This window comes from Helicoverpa zea, chromosome 21 (genome assembly GCF_022581195.2).
Source record: "Helicoverpa zea isolate HzStark_Cry1AcR chromosome 21, ilHelZeax1.1, whole genome shotgun sequence".
Taxonomy (NCBI): Eukaryota; Metazoa; Arthropoda; class Insecta; order Lepidoptera; family Noctuidae; genus Helicoverpa; species Helicoverpa zea.
In genome coordinates, this window is record NC_061472.1 from 9,171,879 (window position 1) to 9,183,990 (window position 12,112).

Sequence of the window (12,112 nt, forward strand, 5' to 3'; positions counted from 1 at the left end):
TGGAGACCATTTGAACCGGTTTTTCTCGGGACCTCTGGGACCGATTTCAAAAATATTTGGATTTCGTGTTCAGAGTGCACTATGGAACCAGCTGAAACTACTCCCACTGCTGGGCAAACTTTGAGCCCACACCCTGGCATTGTCCTTTATTATGTGCAAGTTGTAAAACTTCAACATGGCTTTTCAGGGCCACTGTCTTCGAGCTTCAGTGCTTTACACATCCTGAAAAAGAAATCCAAGAGAAGAGGTTCACTCTAAAACACAAATCTGCTGCTGAAAGGAATCTTCGTAAGATCGAACTGAGGCTGTTCCAGCTGGTGGGCTATCTTCAGTATCTCCAGCATTCGATCGCTTTTTGTTTTACAAACAAGACACAGCAGCTGTCACTTTTCCTCTCTCGCAATTTCTAGTCAAGACTTTGACCAGTTCTTTGCCATAATGTTGATGTTGTGGCTTCCAATGTGCTGTCGGTTATATCGTGATTGTTTCACAGCACATGAGGATCATTTATAGAATCGCAACGGTATCGGAACTATAACTAGTTCATACTTTTTCTTCAGAATACTCTCGAGTGTAAGAAATAAAACTTATTTACGGTTGAGATGTAGTTTCAATAACAGAACAAATAATTACTGAATTTAGACGGCAAACGAAACGGTAAAGAACGCGTGGCGAATCCCACTTCTGATCTTAGAGGTCAGATCAGAAGTGGTACTTGAAAATGAATAACACACGTCTATAAACATTTAACCTGGTAAGGTTTATTTCTTACAAAGGATTTAGCAGAAGCCAACTTTGAATAGCAAATACAATATCGATAATTAATTATAAGATCACGATGTGACATCTTCAACGTCCGTCATCCTTCTATCCGTCCTAACTTCTTCTTCTATACCAGCCCGGTCAGGCCAGGTTGGTAGCAAGGAGGATTCATATCTAACAATGTATATTCAAACATACTTGCCGTATTTATTTTTTTCCACATCCGACAGCGATTCAAAATCGTCATTAATAACTATACAAATTTCACGCCAAGCTTGTAGAGTTTTCCTTTTATCTTTATAGCTTTCAAGGGTTTTATCCCATAAAACATCACAGCACATCTCTTTCCTCCACCAAAGAAATGAATGTTTCTTTGTCGAAGTAATCCATATCCATCATATATTACTAAAACAAAAAACACGCCACCCGACCTTGATCACAGTCAATACAACACTAGCCATATTCTCATCCATGCCAGGCATAGCGCAGGCGCAAGGCGTACGCGGGGAGGGTGCAGAGCGCGGGCAGGGCGAGTGCAGGGTTGGCGCGAGGAGGGCGCGGGGCGTGCGCGTGGCGTGCGCGTGTAGACCTCGTTAAATGCAATTTGAGATCTATTGATTCATTATAAGGCTCAAATTCTTATTTTACAAATTTGCTTTTACCAGTCTCTTTCCTTTTTAACATTTGAATATACATTATTAATTTTTAACATATATTTTATTTGGTATTTAATTTAAGAAAAAATAAATAAATTATTTAAACGTTAATATACCACAGATTTTGTTTCAATTACATGGGAAAAAAATCACAATATGGGCAATAAATGTATTATTTTATTTATGTTTATTTTTATAAGCTTGTGCTGCTGTTTTAGTTTCATCCTCATCACGCCACCATGAGTGATTTTGCCAGACAAAATCCGGTTTATTGAACGGCAGCAACTATATACATTTAAGCACATTAATTTTTGTGTTTTCGAAATAGTTTTTAAATATTTTTTATGCTGTTCACAAGTGAAAGGAAAATCAACAAATATGTCAGTAAACATTTTGATACTTTGTTTTAATTTTTTTTTGGGAACATTTTGTAACTAAATTGAATTTGGACAAAACATTTTTCCATTTCTTTGGATGGGTATATAAGTGTTTTTTTTTTTGTGTATTGTATTCTTTGGCCCTTATATGTTCATTTGATTTGCTGTTAGGGTCGCCATACATATCTTTTTTACAAATTTTGCAGCTTTTTGACATTTTTTATGCATTTCCCCAGGACCCATCCACACACATAATTGCCTTGACCAACATCGTTGACAATATTATTTATATTTATAAACGGCACCACAATTTCAGCATCAGATTGTGGTGTTTCAATTTCAGTGGGAATATCAGAAGTTGATGCAATCTTTTCTTGTACAAAAAAGTCCTAATTCTGCAAGATTATCCATTTCGCAGTTTGCATGCAAAGAATGGGGCGAGTTAGAATTGCTTATTAAGAGGGACTTAAAGGCCCCCTCAAACGCAACTGTGTCTTGTGCAGTATTTCTCGACCCATTACTCCTGATATTCCCAAAGAAATTCTCTAATGGGTCCTGATTGAAATTGCGCGTTAACATAGGCATCAAATGGATATTTCCGGGACAGCAATATCCATATTTGTTGCATTCCTTCAATAGTGCAAATAAAGTTTTTTATTGATGGTATTGCTTTTTATTCAGTAAAACGGATTTTATTATTTTTATCCTTCATTTTTATAATAAATATTACTATTTTTAGAGTTTTAATGGCATTCTTCCACAAATCATGGTGTTTACTGGATCGTCGTACACATCCTTTGTTTATTTTGCCATCAGGCACATGAAATGTATTTGAATTTAGAGAATCAAATACATTGTCCATAAGTTTGGTAAATTTAACTTAATTCTGGCATTCTTTTGGAATATTACCTCTTGCCACGAGATGCCCTGTAGTCATAGCGACTGAGTGACAAAAAATTTGGAGTATCGGCTTCACTTTCATTTTTCTTATTTTGTCGACATAAATATTCATCTGTGAGTTTCAAGGGGCATTTTAATTCTCCATAGCACTTATCAGCTTCGTAGACTTGCTTGATGTAATCCCATTTTATGATTTTTTCGCAATTTTCATCAAAATCATAATATTTTAAATCTTTTGTGAGTATATTGTTCCTCACTCCTTTTAGTAAATGTGGGACATCGAATATAGGGATTACTTCTGATTTCCCTATTTGAATTTTTTCGTGCTTCCACTCCTTCTTTTCTTTTAAATATTTTATTCTATTTTCCTCAACCAACTTATTTATGACACTCTCGTTTACTGTGCTTTGGTCGCAAATAGTACATATTTGCTTCAACCCCGTACTATGTACATATTTTACAACATCTTGTAGAATTTTCTTTAATTCTGCTTTCTTAATAGAGTTGGTAAAATAGTAAGCGATGGGTTGTTTGTACTTCTTCCTCAATCCCTTCACCATAAAGACTAAAACGTGGTCTGCAATCTTCTTGTCGTCAAAAGTGAACCCTCTAATCTGGCCTTTTGCAGCGTTGTAGTGAATTTGAGGAGAAATTGACATTTCGTCAAACATTAGACTGCATAATCGGTCTTCGGGGCATAACTCTTTTACAGTATTTTTATTTTTTATAAAAATACATTTATTCAGCCCTGGCTCCACTTCTATTTTAGTTAGTAGTCTTTTTAGACATTTACCAGACGGCAAAGTAAAATCTTTTGCTAAAAGAGGGTAACATCTCGGACTTTTCTTATAAGAAAGTCAGAGCACTTTTTCTTGTAATGAGAATCTGCGTCCGGAAGGCTTCTTGTTTGTCTGTGCGTACTGCATTTTTGTAAAAAATGTTTTAAGTATATAAGAGAGAACATAACAGGAGTACATAAGAAAGTATATAAGAGAAAACATAACAGGAGTACATAAGAGAGTACATAATGGAGTATATAAGAGAGTACATAAGAGAGAACATAAGTGAGTACATAAGAAAGTACATAAGAGAGTACATAAGGGAGTACATAAGAGAGAACATAATATATAAGAGAGTACATAAGAAAGTACATAAGAGGGTACATAAGAAAGTATACAAAGTGTGTCGTTCATAATCAAATTAATATACTGTTTTATATATGTCGATTAACACAACACAAAAAAAAAAAACGCAGAAATAAAAAAATGATTTTTTCGAACAAAGTAAATATAATAAAAATGTGCCAGAATCAGAACACCATTTTAGCAAGTACATTTCATAATTCACTGACCTGTGTTGTAGGAGCGGCAACGTCGCATCATCGCATATGGCGGCGAATCAAAGGCGGCAAACTTAACATCTCAATCGTCTTACAATCACATCACATCACTTTTATTTTAATTATTCATTATGATTGTTATGAATCACTTGATTTAAATTCACTTTGATTTAAATTGTTTCTAATCAACATAGCACTCACGTATTATCGAAATTAATTTTAAATAGGCAGATTTTCAACATGTCCGCCGTTGACATCAATACAACGCTGATAGCGTCGTAAAATATTTTGCCGTACTTTGCTTAAGATGTTTTAATTCGCAGCTAAAGTTTTTAATCTATCAAACGCTGTACATATCTGAGCCCTAAGGTCCTCGACACTGGTGACGTCAGTAGCGTATACGGCACCCCACAGAAAAAAGGAGGAGTAAGGTCTGGTGATCTTGGTGGCCAACGTGCAGGTCCATACCGTCCTATCCATTGTTCACCGAACATGAGATTTAGCCGCTACCTAGCACCGACCACTGAATGAGCAGGTGCTCCGTCCAGCTGATACCACAAACGCCTGCTTTGAGCTATCGGTAATTCCTCGATATACTCAGACACTGGTCCTTCTAGCAGGTCCAGAAACTAAGCTGCATTGAGGTTACCATCAATAAAAAATGGGGCCAATAATCTGTTTTCTATGAATTCCCGCCCAGACGTTCAGAGAAAAGCGATACTGATGCGAAGATTCGTGAAACTGATATGGATTTTGTCGACTCCAATATCTCAAGTTCTGCCTATTCCATATTCCATTTCGCGTGAACGTGCTCTCGTCAGTCCACATTATGTCACTTAAAAACAACGGGTTATGCACCACTTTTTCAAGCACCCAATTACAGTAGGCCACCCTGACAGGCTTATCTCTATCAAGCAACGCATGTACCTTCCTAAACTTATAGGGCTTTTGTTTGTTCAATTTTAACACGACGTGAACCTTTTTGTGGGGCACATTGAATTGGCGACCAGCTCTACGGAGACTACACGTAGGGTTGCGCGCAAAGTGTTGCAATATTTAGATTACCCCGGGTGCTCCACACCCGAAGCACGTGATGGTCGGCATCGGCGCAGGCGAGGATGACACCTTAACATCAGCGGCCTTCAGCTTGGCTAACTTCTGACACGCCTCTTTCAAATAGCCAAACTGCTTGCAGTAATTACATTGAGGCCGGGCCTTAGAAACAGAGGCCGAAGATCGAACGGGCGAAGACGGGGCGGCGGCTGAGATCAACGGCTTAACCTCAGCAGGAGCGGGGCGCCGCCGACCCTCGTCGAGAATGTCCTCGACACGGCGCGCTTCCGCTACTAACTTCGCAAACGTACCAAAGCTGGAGCAGGCTACCATCTCTCTAATACGATGTTGCAGGAGCCCGTAAACCATATCCAGCTGTACCACCTCTGACAGAGAAGACGGTGGTAACTCGGCTATCAGCGCCCTAACGTGGCACACAAATATGTCGGTGGACTCGTCGTTACGTTGCTCGCGCTCAAAGATTTTCCTATAAATTTTATGACGCGCTAATCTTGGACCAAATGTAGCCTTTAATGCTTCGACGGCATCATGCCACGTATAAGTAGTCTCTTTGACACCCTGCCACCACGTGGCGGCAAGCCCCGTTAATAACATGGGTAACCCACGCAGGGCGTTAGCGTCGTCGACACGCACGCACTCCTTGTAGGTCTCAACGGCGTCAATAAATGCAAGGACGTCGCTCGTCGTCTTTGTCCCCATCAAAGCGCGCAGTACACTTCGCGAAGTGGCCAGAATAAACAGGTCTACTTACAGGATTGCGACGATTACTTAACCTCTCGATGAGCAGCATCAGCTGGTCAGTGGTCATGGCCACCGGAGCAGAGCAAGCGACAGCTTGCGTGTTCTCCATGGCTGCAGGAGCAGCGCCGCACAGTAGATCGACGCCATACAAGCGTTGGGACATAGGATATTTAAATATCCAAATGTCAATTTTTGAAAAACGAGTTATGCCATCGTATTTGTCTTCTTATTAGCTGTTAAAAATGTTACTAGCATTTTCTGATTGGACTCTTACATCGAGAGCTATAGCGCAAAATGTGATTTAAATGTATGGGAACTGACTTAAAAACTGATGTATCTCGAGATTCCCTTCGCCTTTCGACTTGATTTTTTTATATGGTAATAAGACATATGTTTGGCACATTTTCTTCAAACAAACATGGTGCGATAAATGTGCCCGTTTTAAGATACAAGTATAGACCGATTTTTGCAATATCATCTACATATTTATTAGTTTCACATATTTTATCTCTGAATCTCACTTCAGTGGTGACTCACTGATATGGTCAGGCCATAACTCATTGGTGCACCGATAATATAATCTCTGGAAATAATTATATACTACTAATGAGATAATTTGTTAATTTTTGGTAATTTGTTATTACCTAAATTTTAATGAGGTGATTAGCTATTTTTTTGGAAAATTAGCTAATTACTTATAAAAGACCTTTTTATTGTTTACAATAAGAACTCGAATCGATTTTTAACATACCTACCCTCATAAGTGCCAATTTTGGAAACCATATAAATAGGCGCATGGTTGACTGAAATTAAATTAAATAAAAGCAGTCGTTTTTTATGAAAAACAAAAAAATATTTTATTGTCACGCTTAGTTACTAAAAAAATAATAAATTACAAATAATAAAATATGTAAAAACATCAAAATATACCTACAATTCTATTACTAAGATATTTATTGAAGTACTTAACTACAATTTACTAATAACTAATTTCATAATGATAAAGTAAGGACAAAATTTTAAATTGGTTGACACTAATATTTAGACATGATAAAAACAGTAAAAACAAATATTCAATATAACAAACAAAACGAAGAACAGCATCATAAAGCATCATAAAAATCAATAGTCTAAAAGAAAGTGTTAGTCACAGAAAATATCATCATCAGATTCTATTTCAGATTCTTCAGAATCGCTATCAGATATTAAATTCATAACGTCACAAAATTCTACTTGATTTTCTTCTGTGACTATCATTTCATAAACTTCTTTAAACATATTTCTCTTTACGTTACGATCCAATTTTGGTCGTATGGTTGTCAAAAAAGGATCTGAAGTGAGAAGCAGGTTATGAAGTACATCTTCATTACAATTAATACTACTACTTTTTCTCGAGTGAGACTCTCTAAATTTACGAAAATCTTTGTTTCTCGCTTCAGATGCTTCTTCTGACAAAAAACCGATTGGCACTATAAACAAATGCTCAATTATATGAGCTCCATGAATAAGCAACTTATGAATACTCACAGGCATATAATACCATGGATAAAGATTGGTAAACATTTTTGCAGTATCTATACAGAATTCATTAAATTTGTTTACAATAATTTTTTCACCAGAAGAAATACATTGTAGGATCACACCAAGTCTTTGCACTAAAGCAACGTCTAGTCCAGTTATATCAGCAGTTTTGGCTGGATCTTGAAAGAACCTTCTAGCTGAGTTTCCGTTGTTTGTCGTCCCACTGCCTTGTTTTACAACGTCTAATAATAAACCAGTTTCTTTTCTGAATCTGTCTTGAATGTTCTTTTTTCTTTCATCTACAGATTTTTTGGCATCGTCTCCTCTTGATTGCCAAGATTTAATGTCTAATCTATATGCTATATGAAGCAAACATTCCATGGCACGGATCCATGCATGAAGACTGCTTAATCCATATTTATACATATCTTCGTCCACTGGTTTTTTCTGAACCAATTCTATATTGTTCATTTCCTTCGGACGCGCCTTACACAAATCGCAAACTGCTGTAGAAGTGCCAGAGATATAGGATGCCACTTTTCCATCTATCATTGTCAAGAGCAATTTATGCTTGATAGTTGCATTTTCACATTTCGTTGGATTTAAACTTTCTATTTCTGTTTCTATATTAGTCATTTCGTTTTTAACATTAAACTCCGTTTCTTTCATGAACTTCCACATAATGGGTCGGCAGAAAGACGTTGATGAAGGCCGTTGGTTTTGCCAAATAATACATCCATCTTGAGTTGTGAGCTTCAATGGCACAAGACTCGCCATGAACACGCTTTGTAGTTCTTGATTTGAACAATCCGACTTTTGTTGATGTACACTTTGATTTGAGGCTCCATCAAACCCCCATTTGCTTATTAGCAGGAGTTCATCTTTGTCAAGACTTATGTCCAAACACTGAATAAGTCTATTTACAGTTAAATCTAACAGAGCTTGAAGTTTAATCTTAACAGAAGTTTCTGTTATTGTTACAGCACTGTTGTCAGGGTAGCACTTTTTCTTCTCTTCTTGAAGTTTATAATAACTAGGGTATTTACAAATTCCTTCCTTTTCACTGAAATCTCTTAGTGTTATGTATCGAAACTTTGATAGTCTTAAAGTGACATATAATGCCAAAGCTTTTTGGGATGATATTTCTTTCATTTCTCCAAATTGAATAAACTGCTTTACTTTAGAGACTTGCTCTGGATTTTCTAAAAGGTACTGCAGGATTTCAGCCACATCTTTTTTTCCAGATGAGGCTCGTTTGAGCAGAGAAGACGATTTCTTCCGTGCTATAGGAGCTGCAACTCGATTCTGTGCGTCTTCTTTTTTGTTTGTTCGATAATTCTTCAAAAGGTTTGCGGCTTTCTATCGAAGTAGATGTAGATGCGTCGGAAACCCGACATTCCGGATTCATCACAACATTTGTGAAAGAATCGGATGTTGTCGCTGTTGGTTCTTCAGATGCCTCGTCTATTTCTTCTTCGGGTATAATAACATTCTCTTTCCAATTTTCTGGCCATTTGATATCTGCTTGCAACCAGGAGGAATACTTCCGCATAAATGCTTCTTGATTTCTTGAAGATTTCATCCATTTAGCATAGATCCGATAACAAAATCTACGACACCATTCTTTAAGTTCTTTTTCAACTGCGTCTCTTAACTGAAAATCACTATTGGTTTTCAGAGACGTAAATAATTGATTATAGTCCCGAATATCACCACCTTCACGTAGAGAAATGTAAAGGTCGAGGTAAGTACCGAAACCGTGAAAAGACATAATGACAACACTCGGATGAGGATGAAATTACAACTAATGCTCTTCAAGTAATGCACCTATTTATATGGTTTCCAAAATTGGCACTAATGAGGGTAGGTATGTTAAAAATCGATTCGAGTTCTTATTGTAAACAATAAAAAGGTCTTTTATAAGTAATTAGCTAATTTTTCAAAAAAATAGCTAATCACCTCATTAAAATTTAGGTAATAACAAATTACCAAAAATTAACAAATTATCTCATTAGTAGTATATAATTATTTCCAGAGATTATATTATCGGTGCACCAATGAGTTATGGCCTGACCATATCAGTGAGTCACCACTGAAGTGAGATTCAGAGATAAAATATGTGAAACTTATAAATAAATATGTAGATGATATTGCAAAAATCGGTCTATACTTGTATCTTAAAACGGGCACATTTATCGCACCATGTTTGTTTGAAGAAAATGTGCCAAATATATGTCTTATTACCATATAAAAAAATCAAGTCGAAAGGCGAAGGGAATCTCGAGATACATCAGTTTTTAAGTCACTTCCCATACATTTAAATCACATTTTGCGCTATAGCTCTCGATGTAAGAGTCCAATCAGAAAATGCTAGTAACATTTTTAACAGCTAATAAGAAGACAAATACGATGGCATAACTCGTTTTTCAAAAATTGACATTTGGATATTTAAATATCCTATGTCCCAACGCTTGTATGGCGTCGATCTACTGTGCGCCGCGTGGATAAGAGTCCCGCGCAGGCGCGAGCGGCGTCGCCAAGTCCTCAGACTGGGCGGCGGCCGAAGCCGGACTCGCTGCACGCGATCTTGTTAGCACCATTATTCGGAGCTAACGCGTACACACGTCGCACATAGGAGTATTTGTACTAAAAACCTGGCCAATATTATTTCGTGGCATTTGTGACGTGGAAACTATTAAATAAATGTATTAAGATATTTTTCAAACGTTTATTATAAAAAAAAAAATAATCATTGATTCGTTATTTTCATCTGTTGCTGTTGTGTTTAGTGGTGTTCAAAGTTGCTATGTGGCAATAACTTGCTATATGCGAAATGCTATAAATTTTTATCACGCTATTTTACTTGCTATATTTATAGCATGCTATTTTATGCGTAGGTTATAGGTTCACTAGGTAGGAATAAAGCAAGCGCAGTGACTGTTTGCTGTAGTTGCTTGCAAAGTTGCTATACAAGAAATTAAGAATATTACATCGCGTTTATGAATTCTTACGATAAAATGGAACAGTAAAAAACCAATGAACTTTCCTTCATACTTTTCAGGCTTAGGACTGTCTATAATTGATTTTACGCTATAAATTAATAATTTGTAAATATACATTTCGGGCGTAAGTGTTTTTATGAAATAAACTAGGTATGTTATGAAAAGCGATTATAGGCGTATTTAAAAGTTCATTGATTGTATGTACAAAAATCAACTATTTACATTTTTTACTTTTTATACACTACTATTTACATTTTATTTACATGCAGAAACATGATCTGTTCTACTCTTGTAGTAGTCAACCGTGTTCTTCGTTCACTAATGAGATACCCCGACTTGGAAAATATTCTTTCACAAGGAACCGAAGTTACCATGATGTTACAGTGTTTTATAAATAATGTATACAAGTTGGGGTAAATGAATTTGTGTTCGCGCCAGTATTTAAAGGGACATTCCGTTCTTTTAATTAAGTTATCAGCTAAATATTTTTCCAACTCTTCGGAAGCCTGAACATTTGAGGGCTTAGGTTCAAAATCTTTATTTGCTTCACTATCGAATTCACACCACAAACTGTATGTGGGCATGTCGCATTCAAAAGTTTGAGTCGGAACAAAACTCGCAGCTGATGTCGATGGTACAGGTTGAACTTGTTCTGAATTGGATGCTTGTTGATTTTTCAGGTTTATTTCGTACGTGATTTTCTTTATTAATATTGTCTTTAGTTCTTCAGTGCGTTCTGGGTCTTTTATAGCTTTTAATTTAAACCTAGGGTCCAAAACTGTGCTCAAACATATTGTTTCGTTTTTTTCTAAATCTCCCAGTCTTCTTATCATCCCCTCTTTTAACTTTTGGGCTAGGTTTCTGACTGGGATGTATAATTCTGGCCGCCTGGTGTAATTTTCGCATATTTTTATGAGGCTGGAACTTAAAACAATCGCCTTGCTCGCGACTAAATAATTTTCGGCTCTCATCTCTACAGTGGCTTCATAGAAGGGTTTGAGTATCACACAAATTTGTTCTATGCACTTCCACTCTTCCATTGTTATAATTGGAAGGTCGGTTCCTAAATTAGGAATGGTAGCTCGCAGCGATTCTCCTATCTCTACGAACCTATCCAGCATAAGGTAAACCGAGTTCCAACGTGTAGGGACCGATTTTATGACACTTTTGGGTTGAGTTAAATTTTGTTGGTTCGTTTGATATTTTAATAGTTTTTCTTTGGATATAGTGCTTTTTCTGAAGTGGTTAACAATTCTTTGCACTTTCTCTACAGTGCCTTTAATTTCGGCAAGTGCGTCTTGAACGACGAGGTTCAATTTATGCGCAAAACATCCAAAATGAACCCAGCCATCTAGTTCAAAATATTTTGCAGCACTCTCCATGTTCGAGGCATTGTCACTAACAAATAAAAAATACCCCAGTTTTCTAGTAATCTTTTCAGTTCCCTATGAACTCTTATGCCGGTATGATGGCCTTCCGATTCGCCACATTGAATCAGCACTGATTTCAATTCAATTGGGTCTTCCGTCATGAAGTGCGCCGTTATACCCATATAACTGTCCATAGTACGGGAAGTCCAATAGTCTATTGTAATGCAAACTGATTTTGCATTCATCTGCACGAATGATTTAAGTTCTGCCAGCCTCTTCTCATACATTTTTGGCAGAAGAGTAACTGACAATGTTTTTCTGTCCGGTATTTCATAATTGGGATTTAATGCATGCGTGTACTCACGAAAAC

At 36.8% G+C, this 12,112-nt stretch overlaps 1 protein-coding gene across 1 annotated transcript; it reads right to left on the reverse strand.

Annotated features, from left to right (window-relative positions):
• Positions 1-5,090: 5,090 nt before the first annotated feature.
• On the reverse strand, positions 5,091-5,807 carry LOC124641056 (activity-regulated cytoskeleton associated protein 2-like). The gene has a single exon (XM_047179063.1). The coding sequence runs from the start codon at positions 5,805-5,807 to the stop codon at positions 5,091-5,093; it is 717 nt and encodes a 238-aa protein (XP_047035019.1).
• Positions 5,808-12,112: the final 6,305 nt, after the last annotated feature.